General features: G+C 39.2%; 1 protein-coding gene across 2 annotated transcripts in view; it reads left to right on the top strand.

Annotated features, from left to right (window-relative positions):
• Nucleotides 1-19,668, top strand: part of Kif24 (kinesin family member 24) — a 51,240-nt gene that overhangs the window by 19,124 nt on the left and 12,448 nt on the right. For both annotated transcript variants that reach the window (XM_048365037.1, XM_048364949.1), the window contains exons 3-6: nt 1,771-1,954; nt 9,097-9,194; nt 13,174-13,386; nt 16,420-16,507. In XM_048365037.1, coding sequence (XP_048220994.1) covers nt 1,771-1,954; nt 9,097-9,194; nt 13,174-13,386; nt 16,420-16,507 — 583 coding nt within the window. The remainder of the gene's footprint in view (nt 1-1,770; nt 1,955-9,096; nt 9,195-13,173; nt 13,387-16,419; nt 16,508-19,668) is intronic.

Raw genomic sequence — 19,668 nt, 5'->3', positions numbered from 1 at the left:
CACTACCACAAAGCCCCATTCCCAGCCCCATTGCACATTGGTTTTAGAAAAGGAAAAAGGGTTAAGTAGGGGACAAGATCAGTAATAAAATTGTCTTCTTTTTTTTTTTTTTTAATGCTACTGGGGATTGAACTCATGGCCTCATGTTTGTTCTGCCACAGTAGTCACATCTGTAGCTCCTTTTTGCATTCCTTGTTTTCAAGATAGAGTCTCAGTTTGTTGGGCAGGCCTGGGCTACATCATTCCTATTTGTGCTTTTCCTGGTACAATGGATGACAAGTGTATACCCTATGGTTGAGGTAAAATCTCTCAAAACTACTTTGTGCCTTGGCTGGCCTCAAACTTCAGTCCCTTGATCTCTACCTCCCAAATAGCTAGGATTACAGGCTTGAGCCACTGCAACTAGCTACAGTCATAAAATTGTCCTAGCACAGCGGCTTGTGCCTGTAATCCCATCTAATTGGGAGTCAAAGGTCCTGGTTCAAGGATCAACCTACTTTGAAAAGAAGAAGAAGATTTTAAAAACCCAAACCAGTCATGGTGGTACAAACCTCTGATTCTAGCTATGTGAGAGGAATAGGTAGGAGAATCATGGCCCAAGGCTGGCTTTGGGCAAAACGGAGATCCTGTCTGAAAAATAAAAAGGGCTGGAGGCATGGCACAAGTTGAGTGCCTGCCTAGCAAGCACAAACCTCTGATATCAAACTCCAGCACTGCCGTAAAAGATGGGGGAAAAAATATGTGATTGTATTCCAACAAATGAATAAATGTATACCACAGTGGGGCAAAAAGAGGAAGTAATGGAACAAGACAAAGGGAGGAGTAGAATATTTATTTATTTATTTGAAACCTACTACCTAATTCAAGGTGTTTATTAGAAATCTACAGTAAGGGGCTGGGAATATGGCCTAGTGGCAAAAGTGCTTGCCTTATATACATGAAGCCCTGGGTTCAATTCCCCAGCACCACATATATAGAGAAAATGGCCAGAAGTGGCGCTGTGGCTCAAGTGGCAGAGTGCTAGCCTTGAGCAAAAAGAAGCCAGGGACAGTGCTCAGGTCCTAAGTCCAAGGCCCAGGACTGGCAAAAAAAAAAAAAAAGCTACAGCAGGATAAAAAAGAACTTCAATTAGTGGTCAAAAGTGATAAACATCCAAGAGTAATTGGATTGAAAGAGAGCAAGAGATGCAAGTTCGGATTTTGTAAAGGCCTCAGAGCATATTGCATTAGACTTTGAGAACCATACTGAATTGTGGGGGATAGTAAGAGTACACATCATTAGAAAATCAGTCTTAGGGGCTGGGAATGTGGCTTAGTGGTAGAGTGCTTGCCTAGCATGCACGAAACCCTGGGTTTGATTCCTCAGCACCACATAAACAGAAAAGGCCAGAAGTGGCACTATGGCTCAAGAGGTAGAGTGCTAGCCTTGAGCAAAATGAAGCTCAGGGACAGTGACCCGGACCCTGGGTCCAAGCCACAAGACTGGCAAAAAAAGAAAGAAAGAAAACCACTCGTAGATCTAAAGTAACTCTTAAGGTTTTGTTTGTTTCTGTTTTTTTTTGTTTTATTTTTCAGGGCAAGGGCTGGGCTTATATATGGATGGAGATGTAAGTAATTTGGATTGCTAATAAAACAACTTTCCCATTGCTGACATTTTGATATGCAATTTAAAAACTATATTCTGCATAGACTACAATGTTATGATACTTGAGTGCTTAAAAAACCTTATTCTATTATTAAAACTTAAAATCTACTTACAAACATGTATCAGACAGAACACCTCAGAGAATTCTTGGACCGAGATGGAAAAAATCAGAGTTTGTGTTCGAAAACGCCCTCTGGGTATAAGGGAAATTCGTCGTGGAGAAATTAATATTATTACTGTAGAAGACAAAGAAACACTACTTGTACATGAGAAGAAAGAAGCAGTCGACCTCACACAATATATTCTTCAGGTATGATGTCTTCCTTTTTGTTTGGACCTAATATTCTCAAGTATGTCTATTTTCTGTTTTTTGTTTGAGTGGTAGTATACATATTCTAAAATCCACTATGTTTTGAGTGTTTATATTAATTCCTGATGTGGCATTATCAAATCATTTATACCTTTGTATTAAAAATGTTGTGCCTTTGTAAAAAAATGTGCAGAGGGTATACAAAATCATAATTCTTCTCCATAACATATATTCACTTTACATGCTTTATATCGATATAATTATACATATTTAGCAAAAGGGGAGGGTGGGAGGATAAAAAGAATTCAAAGAAGTGGTTGTAGACAGAATCAGTTGCCGAACCTGTGCCCCAGAGTGATGACACATAGTTGCCCTTCCTTTTTGCCTACATCTCAACTTGTGAACTCACTCTGCTGACTTTGAGTCCTCTTCAGTTCTTTCAGGGTGTGGCTGTGTAGCCTGGGCTGGCCTTAAACTCATTTTTCTGCCTTAGCCTCTTGAGTGCTGGGATTATAGGCGTAATTACTATGCCTAGCTCTTGAATATGAGTTTGAGTTTAATGTTTAGCAATAACTTTTTGAGCACCAAAGCACCAGATTGCCTTCCAACTGCTTGTGTTGATTCTCACCTGTAATTGACCTTAAATGTAATGGATGGAAATTGAGCTCTGATTAGGCTGCTTTGTACAGGGTAAGATTACAATGAGTAAATATAGAGATACATCTTGACATCTAACATATAAAGATTTAAGGAAAAAAACTACTGGCTCAGACTTAAAAAATGTTCACTCCTGCTAAAATGATTATGAAGAGTCTGGTATTGAAAGGAACTTATTCCAAGCTGGTAGGTGCTCTTGCAACAACACCTTAATCTCATGGGAAGCAGCAACCTCCACAATGGGAGAGATGATGCTATAGAGACTTCTTAAGTTGTAAAAAACAGTTATGAATCACCTAAAACAGAGGATAGATAATCCACCAGATGTTAAGTTTTTGGAATTTAGTTTCTGCTACTCTGAATCTGCCTCCTTAAAATGTTTATATTATATATTCCCATTCTTTCATTCATTTATATGTTCTTTCTCCTCACCCTCTTTATCTTTCCCCAAGACATTCTCCCCCTCATTTCTTCTTTCCACCATGCTCTCATTCTTTTGTCTCAAAACCCAGTGGTGGGTAAAGAAAGTGACGAGTAGCTAGCAAGCTAGCAATTCACTTTAGTCAACTGACTCTTTATTGGAATAAATTCCTAACACTGCAGTCCAAGTGTTAAAACTTTTCTCCTCTGTCAAACTTGTATTGTTCTTTTTTTCCCTTTGGTTTACCAAAATTGGATTTCACAGAAACATTCAGAGTAATCCACCATGTCTTTGTACAGGCAATAAATTACTAGACCACAGTACAACCAACCGAATCACTTTAACAGCCTCATTGATTGTTGATCAATGCACAGTCTATTAGGTTTCAGCGGAAAGTATTTATTTTGAAGATGGTCTAAATGACCAATTAGTTGTAGTGCTATCTAGTTCCATGGCTACTTATAGCTATAGTAATAGCTCTATCCAATCACCATCTACCCAAGACTTTCTTAATGATGCTTCAGTCACAGTAATTCCCTCAAGGAGGCGTCATCTTATCCTTTGTATTTTTCCATTATCCCCAAACACAATAACCTTACTTCTTTGTCATTACATCGATCAATACTTATTGAATACCCATAGTTTCCACAGCATTTTCTCTGCTATTTGAACTTTGGACCTTTGCTTTCATAGGTCAAAGTCCTTACCTGTCAATGCTATAATATAAAAATGTTAGGATTTTTTTTCCTCTTTTTTCCTTCCCTAGAGAAAAAGAAGAAAACAGTTTCAGAGCAAACTTGCTGCTAAATATTGATTATAGACTCTTTGGGTTTTATTTTTAAACTTATTCATGGATTAAACAATAGTTGTTTTTTTTAACTGTGTTTTGTCTTGTCTTTTTTTTTTTTTTTTGCTACTGGGAATCAAACCCAGGACATTGCATTTACTAGGCAAATGCTTTGCCAGTGAGCTACATCTCATAGACTTTTTTTGAAAAGGTAGGAGCCTTTTCTAACACCTTGTTACTTTGTAAATATGGTAATTGTTAACTTTTTTTTTTTTTTTTTGGGGGGGGGCCAGTCCTGGGCCTTGGACTCAGGGCCTGAGCACTGTCCCTGGCTTCTTCCCGCTCAAGGCTAGCACTCTGCCAATTGAGCCACAGCGCCACTTCTGGCCGTTTTCTGTATATGTGGTGCTGGGGAATCGAACCTAGGGCCTCGTGTATCCGAGGCAGGCACTCTTGCCACTAGGCTATATCCCCAGCCCAATTGTTAACTTTTATTAATAAGTGAAAGACAAAGAAACTAAAGCTTTATTTTTGTCCAATCTCTCCCCCACAATACTTAGAATCCAGAGCCTCACAAGCTAAGAAAGTACTTTATCACTGAACAGCACCCTGAGTCAGTTCAGTTTCTCCCTCCCTTCCTCTCTTCCTCTATCCTTTCTTATCTCTCCTTCTTTCTTTCCTTCCTTCCTCCTTCCCTTCTTCCTCTTCTTCCTCCTCCTTCTGCTTTAACAAAAGGCCTGTGGATTTTAAGTTCAGTGGAAAATGAATTCATGTTCATTGCCTGAGAAGTATATTTGTTTGTTGTTGCTTGCTTGCTTGCTTTAGTAATACTAGAGGTTGATTTCTAGGCCTGCACTTTTGTTAGGCAAGTGTAACTCTTATCACTGTATCTCTATTACTTTTGACTTAGAGTCTTGCTTCCTGCCTGGAAACATTCCTGGGCCCTATTTTGTGTTTCTCATTATAGCTAGGATAACAGGTACAAACTTCCATGCCCAGCTATTGGTAAAGATAGAGGCCTCACCAACTATTTTGCTAGGGCTGGCCTCTGTACTCAAGCCTTCTGAACTCTGCCTTGCAAGCAGCTGGGGATATAGATAATAACCATTAAACCCAGCTCACTTTCCAACTTACTAACAAATTTTTAAAAAAAGATTATACTGCAGTACTCTGAGAAGTTAATAAGGTTATCACTGGGTAGCAAAATTAACAATTTGACTTTGTTTTTTTCTTTTCATATTTTTAATATTTTCAGCAATTTTATATAAAATGTATATTCATCTATTTTATTTTATTTGCTTGTTTTGTTTTTTGCCAGTCCTGGGGCTTGAACTCAGGGCCTGAGCACTGTCCCTAGCTTCCTTGTGCTCAAGTCTAGCACTCTGCCACTTGAGCTACAGCACCACTTCTGGCTTTTTCTATATATGCAGTGCTGAGGAATCAAACCCAGGGCTTCATGTACACGAGGCGAGCACTTTACCACTAGGCCATATTCGCAGTCAAATGGTACAAAAGGATGTGAAGTAAAAGTGTTCCTTAGGCTGGGAATGTGGCTTAGTGGTAGAGTGCTTGCCTAGCATGATGAAGCCCTGGGTTCGATTCCTCAGCACCACATAAACAGAAAAACCCAGAAGTGGCGCTGTGGCTCAAGTGGTAGACTTCTAGCCTTGAGTAAAAGAAGCCAGGGACAGTGCTCAGCCCCAGAGTCCAAGCCCTGGGGCTGGCACACAAAAAAAGTGAAATGTACTCACTGCCTTACATATGAAACTATAACCCCTCTGTACTTCACTTAGACAATAAAGAAAAAAAAGTGTTCCTTTAATCCCATTTCATTCTTGAAGGCAATTCATTCTAAGTGTATCGTATCACAGGTAATATATAAGCATATGTCAGTACTCCTGTAATCTGATAAAACTTATATAAAAATAAAATTCAGTAAGAAAGAAATTTTATAATTAGCACTTATCATAACATGAATCTTTACAGTAAAACTTTTACTTGAAAAATAAGAAACTATGAAACTGATCATATCAAGGCTAAACTAGGTGTTAACTGCAACCTCAATGATAAAATATGGTCAAGTGTATATGATGTATCTAAAAAAAGCCAGCATCTAAATCCTATTGAAAAGAAAAATATTAATTCTGCTAATAAGTGCTTAACTGGGTGCTTAATCAAGAGCTAAACTTATTTATGAACACTTATAGGAAAAAGTTGCCTTATTCTCAGTGAAATGAAACAAAAAATGCATATTTCTGCATTCATTTCTGTTTTTTAAATTTTCTTGAGAAGTGGCAAATATATGTATAACTTTTATTTTGTTTTGGTTTGGTTTTTGCCAGTCCTGAGACTTTAACTCGGGGCCTGGGTGCTGTCCCTAAGCTTCTTTTGCTCAAGGCTAGCACTCTACCACTTGCCACTGGCTTTTTCTATTTATGTGGTACTGAGGAATCGAACCCAGGGTTTCATGCATGCTAGACAAACACTCTACCACTAAGCCACATTCCCAGCCCTAACTTTTATTTTTTTAAGTAGGGCAGGCATGCTAGACCAGTCAGTGCACACTTGCGTTCTACCCTCCTATCTACCTGTCTCTCCCTCTCTCTATCCCTCCTTTCTTTTCTCTTTGCTCCCTCCCTTCCTCTTCTCTTTGCCTCCTTTTGATTTCATATTTAACAATAAAAATATGTTACTCAATATGATCACATATTTATCGTAAAAATAATCAACATATTTAAGAAACAAAATTTTTCTCATTGCTTAAAGACCATTATGAGAGACTACATTATTTACATATAAATAATAACCATTAAAGCTAGATTTTCCAATACATTTAAATCCTTATTGACCTTTTAAAGCCTAATCATATAATGAATCTTCATGTATCTGTATTTCAGCTTCAATAGTCATTACATTTTAAGTAACGTAATCACATTTCTTTTTGGCCAGTCCTGGGCCTTGGACTCAGGGCCTGAGCACTGCCCCTGGCTTCTTTTGCTCAAGGCTAGCCCTCTGCCACTTGAGCCACAGCGCCACTTCTGGCCGTTTCCTATATATGTGGTGCTGGGGAATTGAACCCAGGGCTTCATGTATATGAAGCAAGCACTCTTGCCACTAGGCCATATTCCCAGCCCCATAATCAAATTTTTATAGCACTAACAGTTTACATCTTTTTATCATTCTGCACAGATTTATTATTCTCTCACCTCCTAACTTTCAGAGACTATCTCTACCTGATCATCTTAGCTTTGTGGTCCCAGTTTCTTCTCAGATGACCTAACAAATTTCCATCCTAATGTAGTGTAATGGTACACAAAACACAGATGAGCCTGGAGTAGATAAACCCATAATAAATTGGCTGAAGTCTCATTTTGTAGATCTGTCCATTAACTAGATATTTAGAGCAGGTCCCAAGTATGACAGAAGATAGGACCTTATCACTTACTCCTTGTATTATGGACTGTTAATTATGCTACAGTCATGCCTCCAGCCCTATCAGGCTTGAAATTATTAGAATATAGTTGGGTTACCAATATGATAAGCCTCTAACTTATGTAAATAATTATAGCTGTTGAATTAATGCTTTCTAGACCCAGATGTAATGGACCTTCTATCTTTTTTCAGATAGTCATGATTTCTTATTTGAAAGTCACCTTGGAACCTTTCTTCTCTCACATCTAGTCAGTTGCCAAATTTTTCACCTCCATATTTCAATTGTCTTTACCTAATTGAGACTCTTCTTTTACCTTAACATTGAATTACTAGTGTCCCTGTTGCCCATCCATTCACATTGTGAGGTCAGATTAATCTTCTAGTGAAGTGGCTCAGATTATTATTCTCCTTAGCAAAGTTCTTTACTGTCTCCACTCTTTATGAATTAGATGTGAGATTTCTATCAACTCTCTAAAGGCTGATGTCCCAAGACTTCTGTGACATAGTCCTAACTCGTTATTATAACCTGTGTCTCACTGTCAACTAACCAAATCCTGTATTTGAACCACATTAATTCCTGCTCTTCCTCAAATATTAAACAGTTAATTCCTCCTGCTTTGACTCTTCATTCATACATTACCTGTGCCTTCTTCCTCCCTCCCTCCTTCCACCTCTCCCTCCCTTCCCCACCTCTTAAATTCCTCTTCTTCCCTCATGGTGAGGCTCAGTAAACTCTTTCTCCCAATCATAAGGAGTATGTTTTTCCCATTGAATTAAATTTTATCTTACAGTCATTTATATACTGGTGATTGGGCCCCTCAAGTACCTAGTGCAATATACATTTTACCAGCTGGACAATAAATGTTTATGAAACTGGCTTTTTCATGGTAATTAGAGATAAGAGTTTCATAGACTTCTGGCTGGCTTCAAACCTTGATCCTTAAGATCTAACCTCCTGAATACATTATTACAGGCGAGAGCCACCAGTGCCTGGTGATTTTTGCTCTTTCTTAAGGGAAGTAAATTGATGAGTACAATTGTTAGTCACATCTAGCTAAGCGTGATCACGGCTCATACTTGTAATCCCAGCTAATTGAAAAAAAGAGGAGGAGGACTTGGTCTGAGACCATCTCAGGCAGAAAGTTAACAATGTCTTATCTTAACAGAATGCCAGGTATGGTGTGCATGCCTGTAATCCTATATACTGAGGAGGTGAAGGCAGTAGGATCACTGTCCTGTTCAAGGCTGCCCAGGCAAAAATTTAAGTCTGAATCTAAAAAACAAATAAAATCAAAGAGAGTTGGAGGCATGGTTTAGGTAGTAAAGTGTTGCCTGATAAGCATTAGTTCTTGAGTTCAAACTCCCATATTTGTACGTACGTGTACACACACACACACACACACACACACACACGGTGAGCGAATCCTCCCCAGGTCTGCAAGAGGAACTGAATTCTGTAAGGCCTACACTTGTAGACCCGGTAAGGCTAATATGCTTGAAAATCTGGGGGAAATCTAAAGAAGGAATTCCATTCCATAGGTGATAGCTTGCTGTGGCTCAAGTGGTAGAGGGCTAGCCATGAGCAAAAAAGCCTAGGGACAGCACCCAAGCCCTAGGACCAGCATATACATGCACCCAATGAGCAAAAATGGTATACATTTTAATAACATGGCTCTAAAGATCTCAAGTAAACAAAAACCCTATCGTTTAATAGTTACTGGTTACTTTTCTGAATTATAGTTACTGTTATTTAGAAATGTGTTTAAGATTTTATCTTGTGTTAACTAGAACAGTGGTGAAGAAAATCTGAAAGGAATCTCTATAAAAATCATATTTATTTTTCAGCATGTTTTTTATTTTGATGAAGTCTTTGGTGAGGCTTGCACCAATCAGGATGTGTACATGAAGACTACATATCCACTCATTCAGCATATTTTCAGTGGGTGAGAAAAATTATTTGCTTCTCTTGCCTTTTTATTTTCTATGAATCATATTCTTTTATTATCCTTTTTTCCCTATTCTGAGTTAAACATTTGTGTTTTGATCTAACAAATTTAAATTACACTCTGAAAAGATGCAGTCTCAATTTATAGGTGTTGGCAAACATTCAAATATTTATAGCAGCTAGGCGCCAGTGACTCACACCTGTAATCCTTGCTACTCAGGTGGCTGAGATCTTAGAATCATGGTTCAAAGTCAGCATGGGCAGAAAAATCCATGACTCTTCATCTCCAATTAACTAGCGAAAAAGCCAGAAGTTGAGCTGTGGTTCAAGTGGTAGATCACTAGCTTTGAGTAGCCCAGGCCCTGAGTACAAGCCCTATTACCAGCACACACACACACACACACACACACACACACACAAATTATATCAAAATTTCCTTTGACACTGATGACACTTTCTTTTTTTTTTTTTTTTTTTTTGCCAGTCCTGGGCCTTGGACTCAGGGCCTGAGCACTGTCCCTGGCTTCTTCTTGCTCAAGGCTAGCACTCTGCCACTTGAGTCACAGCGCCACTTCTGGCCATTTTCTGTATATGTGGTGCTGGGGAATCGAACCCAGGGCTTCAAGTATACGAGGCAAGCGCTCTTGCCACTAGGCCACATCCCCAGCCCCGACACTTTCTTTATTTGCAAAGTATAAGCTGTCAAAATTTATCAAAGTCTTCAAAATCCCAAGGTTAAATGGCTGTAGTAGCCTGAAGTCTGATGATAGGAATTATGTATTCTGGCTACAATATTTTCATTAGGATACATAAGTGAATGTCACTTTTTTTTTTTTCTGGTCCTGGGGCTTGAACTCAGGGCCTCCTGGACTCTGTCCAGCCTCTCAGTGCTCAAGACTAGCACTCTTCCACTTGAGCCACAGCTCCATTTCCGGCTTTTACTGAGTTTATTGGATGTAAGAGTCTCATAGACTTTCCTGCCTGGGCTAGCTTCAAACCTCAATCCTCAGATATCAGCCTTTTGAGTAGCTAGGATTACAGGTGTGAGCCACTAGCACCCGGCACTTATTCATTTTTCATAGATATATTCTTGGAAATAATTATCCATGCTTAATAAATATTAAACGGGACAGAAAAACTAGTACATTTAAAATGTATCATGCATTAAGTCCTGGGTTCGATTCCTTAGCACCACATAAACAGAAAAAGCCAGAAGTGGTACTGTGGCTCAAGTGGTAGAGTACTAGCCTTGAGCAAAAAGAAGCCAGGGACAGTGCTCAGGCCTTGACTCCAAACCCCAGGACTGGCAATAATAATAATTAATTAATTAATTGATAAAATGTAGCATGTACCAGAAGAAAATGAGAGCTAGGAATATGGCTTAGTGGTGCATGAAGCCCTGGGTTCAATTCCTCAGTACCAAAAACCAGCCCTAAGTGGCACTGTGGCTCAAGTGGTCAAATGTTGTCTTTGAGCAAAAGAAGCTCAGGGACAGTGCCCAGGACCTGAGTTCAAGCCCCAGGACTGGCAAAAAACAAAAAAAGAAAAGAAAAGAAAATGAGAAACAACCTGCTAGAGTTGCTGATTCCAAAGAATTTTTGACTTTTCTCTTTCTTTCTTTCCTTCCTTCTTTCCTTCCTTCCTTCCTTCCTTTCCTTCCTTCCTTCCTTCCTTCCTCCCTTCCCTTCCCTCCCTCCCTCCCTTCCCTCCCTCCCTCCCTCCCTCCCTCCCTCCCTTCCTCCCTTCCTTCCATTACTTAGTGTTGCTGGATATTGAACCTAGGGCCTAAACTACTACTACACATACTAAGTCAAGTTCTCCTACCATTGAGCTACATTCCAGCCTTAACCCTTTTTCTTTTTTGTAATTTTCTTAAAAGTAGAGGGATTATTTACATACAGTAAGACACAAATATAGTATTTAGGTTTGATGAACTTTGAGAGTCATGTGTATACAAGTGACTTATATTGAATAAGACATAGAATAAATCCAGAAAATGTCTTGTGTTCCCTTTTAGTTAAGTCTCTATTCTACCTCATGGTTTTAATGCAACCCACTGACTTGTTATAGTCAATAAGTTTTGCCTATTCTAAAATGTTGTAGAAATAGAGTTGTTATAACACATTCATTTACGCCTGGTTTCTTTTAACATAATTTTTATATTAGTACATATTTTTGTATATATAATTTTTATTGCTGAAGAAAAAAATTACCTCCTACTACAATTTGTTTATTCTATTTGACAGACATTTGGATGGTTTCCAGTTTGGGTATATTGTGAATAAATTTGTATGAATATTTTCCCTTTTTCTGTTATGGTAGTGGTGCTTAAACTCACAACATTTATGCTCTCCTCTTAAACTGTGATTGACACTTTAGTCTCCTGCTCCTTCTGTACCACGTCTGTATAAAGTTCATCACACATATAGGGTGTGTGCACACATACTGACATGCACTGGATATTGTATATATATGCTTATCTGAACTAGGGAAGGGAAAGAAAAATGAAGGAGGGTGTAACAAATAAGACAAGAAATGTACTCACTAGCTTATTATGTAACTGTACTCCCTCTGTACATCACCTTGTCAATAAAATTTAATTAAAACAAAAAGAATAGTTACTGTCACTTAGAATCATAGGACATCAGGAAAGAAAGTAACTTCTTACTTTACTGACAGAAGTGAAAATCCAGACCAGGTGTGGTAACAAACACTTAATAAATCTCAGCAGTCAGGAGGTGGAGGGTCATGAGTTTGAGGCCAGCCTGGGCTATATAGAGAGTCTTCTGTCTTTCCCACCCCAGCCCACCATCCTCCTCTCAAAAAACAACAACAAAAAAATCTAGGCCCAGACAGAAGTAGAATGACTTCTTTCCTTAGGCCATGCATGTAGTTAGGTAATAGCAAAGGAGAGAAAAGAACTGTTTTATTTTGTTTATTTATTCCGTGTGTGAGAGAGAGACAGAGACAGAGAGAGACAGAGACATGCTGGTCCTGAGGCTTGAACTCCGGGCCTGGGCTCTGTCCCTCAGCTTCTTTTGCTCAACACTAGTGCTCTACCACTTGAGCCACAGCTCCACTTGCAGCTTTTTTTGTGGTTATTTGGAGATTGGACTTACAGACTTTCCTGCCCCAGCTGGCCTCAAACCTGAATCCTCATATCTCAGCCTCATTAGTAGCTAGAATTACAGGCACCTGGCTAAAATGTAAGTTTTTTTCACTCAGGACTTGGCATGCCTGCTGCACCAAATTTACTATGCTGGTATTGCCGCTGCTTGAGGCTCTGTGCCTGCTTAGCTTCTCCCTTCAAGGCCTGACCCAGTACCTTATTCTTATAAGTCTTTCTTCCAATGCTTTGCTTACATTGATTTTACTTTCATATAAACTTGCTTTTCCTGTGAGTAGTCACTATCATCCTATTTATCATATGATATTTGATTACTGTATTTGTTTAAATTCTTTATTACTTCTTTTACCAAATTTATCTCTCCAGATTGAGGTTAAATCTTCTCTAGGATTTGTTAAAGCAACTAGTATGGGGTGGGAACTTGGTAAATTCTTGTTGAACCAGTTGTCTTTTGAGGGGGATGGGAGAATGCTGATGTTTGAACTTAGGGCCTTGCATTTGCTAGACAAAGACTCCTTGTTTTATGCTGGCTCCAGGCCAGTCCAGGAAGAAAAGTTCATGAGACTCCATCTCAGTGGAAGAAGTTGGGCACCTATCATCCCAGGTACAATGGAAAGTGAAAAATAGGAGAATCAAGGCCCAGGTTTGAGCTCAGACAGAAAATGAGACCTGATCTCAAAAATAATGAGGACCAAAAAAAAGCCTGAAGGCTTTGATTCTGTGGTAGAGCACTTCCCTGGTAAGTGCAAGATTAAGTTCAAATTGTAGTACGACTCCCCAGTCCCCCCCCATCAGTATGTAAATTAGTACTTTAAATATGCATATGTGATTCATGTTATTCTTTTCTCAGAGGCAATGCTACTTGCTTTGCATATGGACAAACAGGTGCTGGAAAGACCTATACCATGATAGGAACTCAGCAGAACCCTGGACTGTATGCTCTGGCTGCCAAAGATATATTCACACAACTGGAAGTATCTCAGCCAAGACCCCTCTTCGTATGGATCAGCTTCTATGAAATTTACTGTGGACAGCTTTATGACCTCCTAAATAGAAGAAAAAGGTAGTGGATATGAATGGGAAACTGTAAATCTGCTCACTGTTGTTCCAGAACTCCACAGAATCACTTCAGTCACATGGGCTTTGGTGCATTAGGGCCCTTTTGTGAAATGAGAGTCTCCTGCATCGAATGCTTGTAGCCATTTCAACTAGAGAAAAAAAGTAAATTAGCCTCCTATTAATACTTTAAATGGAAAATATCCTAATGTCTATCAGAGAACTTACCCTTTTTTCTATGAAGAATCATAATTTAAGGAAGTCACATGTATTTAAATTTCTTATTCTTTTGATTAAGTATACTGGAAGAACCATAAAGTTTCCTACTTTTCTTCTTTTCCCTTTTAATAATATTAGCATAAACATAATGATCGTTTCCTTAAATTGGTAAAAAAAAAAAAAGTCATTTTTCTTCATATTAGACTTGTAATTGTTATTAGGCATAAACTATTGCACATAGAACATAATACAGTCATTTAGAAATGTATGCAGTAACTCTTCTTTTAAATGTGTGTGTGTATGTGCGAGCGCGCACTGGTCCTGGGGCTTGAACTCAAGGCTTGGTTGGACACTGTCCCTGTGACTTTTTGCTTAAGGCTCCATTTCTGGCTTTTTGATGGTTAAGAGTCTCACAGACTTTCCTGCCTGGGCTGGCTTTGCAATCCTCAGATCTCAGCCTCCTGAGTAGCTAGGATTACAAGTGTGAGCCACCAGTGTCCAGCCCTATTATGTATGTTTTTGGTATAAAGTTTTATGAGTTTGAAACAGTAAACATCACAAAGTTGTCAAGGGATCAATTAACTGAAGAATAGGAGTTGGGGGAGGGAGCAGGGGAGGTTGAAAAAGAGATGGAAAAGATTGTCCTGACACTTTGACCCAGACCTGAGGCATGTGGGGAAGTAGTGAGCATGACCAAAGGCTAGGAAAATGCCCTTACTCACCCCCTCAAGGTGTTTAGACCTCCATAGCACTGATGTTCAAGTTCTGTATGTTCCAGGCAAGCAGTGGAATGGGGTAGGCGAACAGTTCCAATTCAGTAGGGACACCATGATATGGCAGGCATCGTCATAGAGGGGCACTAAGATATTGTACAGCATAATTGAAGAAGCTAGCAAGTGGGCTTATGGCATCCTGTGGACTAGTCCATTGAAAGGAAGATTTTATAATGTTAAAAATCCTTGCACAGTAGTACATGCTTCTAACCCCAGCACTCAGAAATCTGAGGCAGAATGATCTTGAGTTCAATGCCACCCTGGACTACACAGGCTTTCAATCTAGCCTAGGCTACATTTCAAGATCCTATCTCAAAACAAAACGAAAACAATTTTTTAAAAAAAGCTCTTTCTGGTCTTAATGCCCATTTCCTTTAAGGAACCATTGGCATGAAATTGTAAGAGCCACTATTGTTTCTCTCGCTCTGGTTCTCTCTCTGTGTTTGTAGATGAAGTTCATTAGTGGACTACCTAAATGATCAAGCTATATGTTTGCATTTTTTAGTTGTAGCCAGAGGGATGAATAATCACTAACTCCTGAGTTCCAAGCTTTTCTCAGAATCACAATGAAGATTGACACTCTGCAAGTGTCTTAGGCTGTGGGGGTGACTTTGTTGTTTTTTCAAAAAATATCTCTGATCAATTACCTGATGCAATTTTTTGTTGTTTGTTTCTGACCTTTCCTAGACTTCTACATATTCTGGCTTACTGATGGTGCATGCCCTTTCCTATGTTTGCTCTTACAATTTTAATAAGATATCTTCTATAATAATGGGACTTTGGGCTGGGGATATAGCCTAGTGGCAAGAGTGCCTGCCTCGGATACACGAGGCCCTAGGTTCGATTCCCCAGCACCACATATACAGAAAACGGCCAGAAGCGGCGCTGTGGCTCAAGTGGCAGAGTGCTAGCCTTGAGCGGGAAGAAGCCAGGGACAGTGCTCAGGCCCTGAGTCCAAGGCCCAGGACTGGCCAAAAAAAAATAATAATAATAATAATGGGACTTTAACAAAATGCATTTGCTAAGTCTGATTATTTTTGAGGATATCAGAACTGGGGCTTGAACTCAGGGCTTCATGTTCTTGCTTAGCACAAGTTTTTCCTTGCACCTCTAGAAGATGTACCAGAGCGGGGCTGGGGATATGGCCTAGTGGCAAGAGCGCTTGCCTCGTATTTGAAGCCCTGGGTTCGATTCCCCAGCACCACATATACAGAAAATGGCCAGAAGTGGCGCTGTGACTCAAGTGGCAGAGTGCTAGCCTTGAGCAAAAAGAAGCCAGGGACAGTGCTCAGGCCCTGAGTCCAAGGCCCAGGACTGGCAAAAAAAAAAAAAAGAAAAGATGTACCAGAGCTGGGCATGGTGGTTCACACCTGTAATCCTAGCACTTGGGAGTCTGAGGTAGGAGAATCACAAGTTTGAGGCTAGCCTGGGCTTTAGAGCAAGATGTTGTCTCAGAAAAAGAAAAGAAAAGAAAAGAGATGAGACTCCTTCAGTTGCAAATAAGATAGCCCCAGTAACACTGGCACTTACAATTAAGAAAATCATTGACTCAAGTAACCGGAAAGCCTAGAGGGCAGTCAAGCTTCAGGGTTAGTTTACTCCAGTGGCTCAGAGATGTTATAGACACCCAATTTCTTTATATCTCTCTACTGGTAAGGTGTTAGCTTCCTGAAGCTAGTTCTCTTTGTAGATACAAAATGGCTGCCACCGCTCCCAGGACCACAGACCACATGCTTTCTCTTTACAGAGAAAAACAAGCAGAAACCAGAACCTTTTTTGGTTGGATAGCAGAGATCTTTCTGAGCCAATCACAGTAGGCAGGAGTATGCTATCCACTAATTGGCATGGGCTGTTCTAATTTTGTTTACAAAAATCAAAGACCATCACCTGAAGTCTAACAATGAATCCAGGGAGATAGGATTAGAGAGGGGAAGGCTATTCATCCTATCCAGATGGCAAACCAGTGGAATGGTTTGTGGAATGGTTTCAGGAGGCAAGGACTAGGTTTGTTACTGCAGTACTGTTACACCATATTTTTGCATCTGCAGGCTCTTCGCCAGAGAAGATAGCAAGCATGTGGTACAGATAGTGGGACTTCAGGAGCTCCAGGTGGACAGTGTGGAGTTCCTCTTAGAGGTAATTGTTTCTTCCCTCTTCATGACACCCTGATGGAGTCTAAGTTCAGGGAAGGAACTCATTTTGTTACCTAGGAAGTATGATGGCCTCAGATGTAGACAAAGCGTGTGACAAGCAGACCACTTTCCATTTGGGAAACACCAGTCTCTGCTCTTGAGAACAGAGCTTATTTCTCCACAGGGTAGATAGAGTGCAAGTAGGGCATGAGAGGGCAGCTAAAACTTAGCCCAAGTTTTAAAGGCTGCTACTATTTTTTTCTGTGGCACTGGGCTCTAGGGTATAAATGTTCTTAATTAAAAGATTTAAATAAGTAACATTTTCACATGGGCTCAAAATTCAAAGGGTGTAATAGAAATTCCCTCCATGCCCCTTGTCTGAGGAAACTGGTTTTATTAGTAATTTTGTGTATGTTTCCAAAGGAATTTAAAAACCATCTGTTATTAGAACTTATTTTATGACAATAAAAGTAATATTTGCTCATTATGAAATCTTAACACTACTGGAATATATAAAAAGGTAGAAAATACAGTGCTTTCTAACATACTATCCTCAATACTGCACACATATTCTCCTCCTGAAATACCTATTGTTCATAGTTCAGTTTCATTTTATTTTATTTTTTTGTGTGTAGGTGGTAATCTGGGCATTTATTAACTTTTGTAAAAATACATATTGGTGAACCTTCCTTGAACACTCTTCAACCCTGAATTGTATGTGTGCACTTGTGTGTGGGGGGGGGGGTTATTGTAGATCATACCCAGTGTCTTGCACATGCTAGGCAAGTGCTCTACCATTGAGCTACATCCCTCATAACCCTGGCTTTACATTAAACTATAAGCATTTTTTCTTCTCCAGAACTTATCTAATTCTTTTTATTGTAAAAAATAGCAGTATTCAGAAAAATGCATGTAACCTAAATATGTATAGTATAAAGAAACAGTAACCTTGAAATCAAATACCCAGATCAAGAAATAAAACATTAGTTGGGCACTAATGGCTCACGCCTGTAATCCTAACTACTCAGGAGACTGATCTGAGGATACTGGTTTGAAGCCAGCCCAGGCAGAAAAGTCTCTTTGAGACTTTTATCTCCACCACTCAAAAACCCCAAGTAATTCTATGTATGGCTCAATTGCCTTGAGTACAGAGAGGCTCAGGGACAGCACCCAGGCCCTAAGTTCAAGCCTCACAGATGAGAAAAGAAAAGAAAAAATAGAACATTGCAGGAAGTGGAGGTGTGGCTCAAGCAGAAGAGCATATGTCTTGAGTAGAAAAAGCTAAGGGACAGTCAGGCCTTGAGTTCAAGTCCCAGTACTGGCATAAAAAAAAATTAAAAAAAAAATCTCAATGGAAGCCCTAGGTATGGGTATTATAATTATTTTAAAATTGAAATATAGTTCATATACCATAAACGTCACCTTTTAAAGTATATAAGTGGGTATTGAAATATAATTTTCTTGTTAAGATACACTTCACAAGGGCTGGGAATATGACCTAGTGGTAGAGTGCTCGCCTCATATACATGAAGCCCTGGGTTTGATTCCTTAGTACCACATATATAGACAAAAGCCAAAAGGGGTGCTGTGGCTCAAGTGGTAGAGTGCTAGCCTTGAGCAAAAAAAAAGCCAGGGACAGTGCCCAGGCCCTGAGTTCAAGCCCCAGGAATGGCAAAAAAAAAAAAAGAAAAGAAAAGATATGCTTCACATATCATAACAGTCACCTTTTTAATTTTTTTTTTTTAATTTTGAGACAAGGCATTACAGCTTAGGCTGGCCTCAAACTTACAACCATACTGCTTCAACCTCCCAAGTGCTAAGATTATACACATGCACTACAATATCCAGCCTCTTAAAGTCTAAAGTTCAATAATTTTAAAAATATATTCATAAAATTGTATAACCACTGCCATTAATCTCAGTTTTTATCATCCCTATAGGAAACCCTATACTCGTTAGTAGTCACTCTATTTCACTTGCAAAATATCTGGCAACCACTGATATCTTTCTAAATGAATTTTCCTATTTTGGTATATCATAAGCAGAACAAAGTATATAACTTTTTTGTCTCTTGAGTTCTTTTGCTTAGCAGTTTTCAAGGTTCCTCTATGCAGTACCAGGCATTAGCATTTCCTTTTATGGAAGTTCCGTTTTATGGCTGATTTATGTCTCATTGTATGGATGTACCACATTTATCTGGTAGACATTTGAGTTGTTTCTATTCTTGGTCACTATGAATAATGGTGCTGTGAACATCGAGTATAAAAGTTTATGTGGCGATATATTTTCCGTTTTCTTGGGTGTATGCCTAGAAGTGGAATTGTTGGGTCATATATTTGGAAGAACTGCCATACTGTTTCCCAAAGCATCTGTGTCATTTTACATCCCACATATGAGGGTGAACATTCTTTTAGAAACTCCCCAGGTGATTCTTATATGTAGCCATCATAGTCCATCTTGAAACTCAAGTAATAGAGAAAAGATGAGGACTGGCCAAAAACTTGACAAACCTTTCTCATAGTACAGGTTTCAAGCACAGCCTTCAAGAGAGAAGTGTCTGAGCCTCTGACCAAGCTCAAAGGACCAGGAATGACAGTAGTGTTGGGCAAAGTAGAAATGCCTGCAAAGAACAGCAAAGTTTAAGCTTCTCTAGCTGATTCTACTCTGTCTTTCTTGCCCGCCTTCTCATTTACTCTAATAATAATTGTAAATGTTCACTGACACTAACCAAACACTTAGCTAGAGATTTTTGTAAATACCATGTCATTGAATCATCATTAAATAAGGCAAAGATTGTAAACTTCATCTTCCAGATGGAAAACAGATTAAAACTGATATCTGAGACTCAGATGGCTAATGGCTGACAGATTCCAGCTGAGATTTATACCCTTTTCACTGTATTACATTCCCTATGCTATATCATTAGATGGATTTTTCTTCTCAAGAAATTAAGACATTCACTGAGTTATTATGTTTCTGGCAATATCTTCTATTAGTATTTATCTAAAATTGGGTATTTGGAGGGCTGTTGTTTAACCTCAAATAGTCTTTGTGCAAAATGTTGTCATTATCTTTTCAAAACTGATAGTTAAGACTTGTGTGGTGATGCAATCCTATAATCCTAGCCCAAGAAAAGCTAAGGCAGAAAGATCAGAAGATCAAAGC

Source organism: Perognathus longimembris, chromosome 1 (genome assembly GCF_023159225.1).
Source record: "Perognathus longimembris pacificus isolate PPM17 chromosome 1, ASM2315922v1, whole genome shotgun sequence".
Taxonomy (NCBI): domain Eukaryota; kingdom Metazoa; phylum Chordata; class Mammalia; order Rodentia; family Heteromyidae; genus Perognathus; species Perognathus longimembris.
This window is presented reverse-complemented; position numbering and strand designations above follow the sequence as displayed.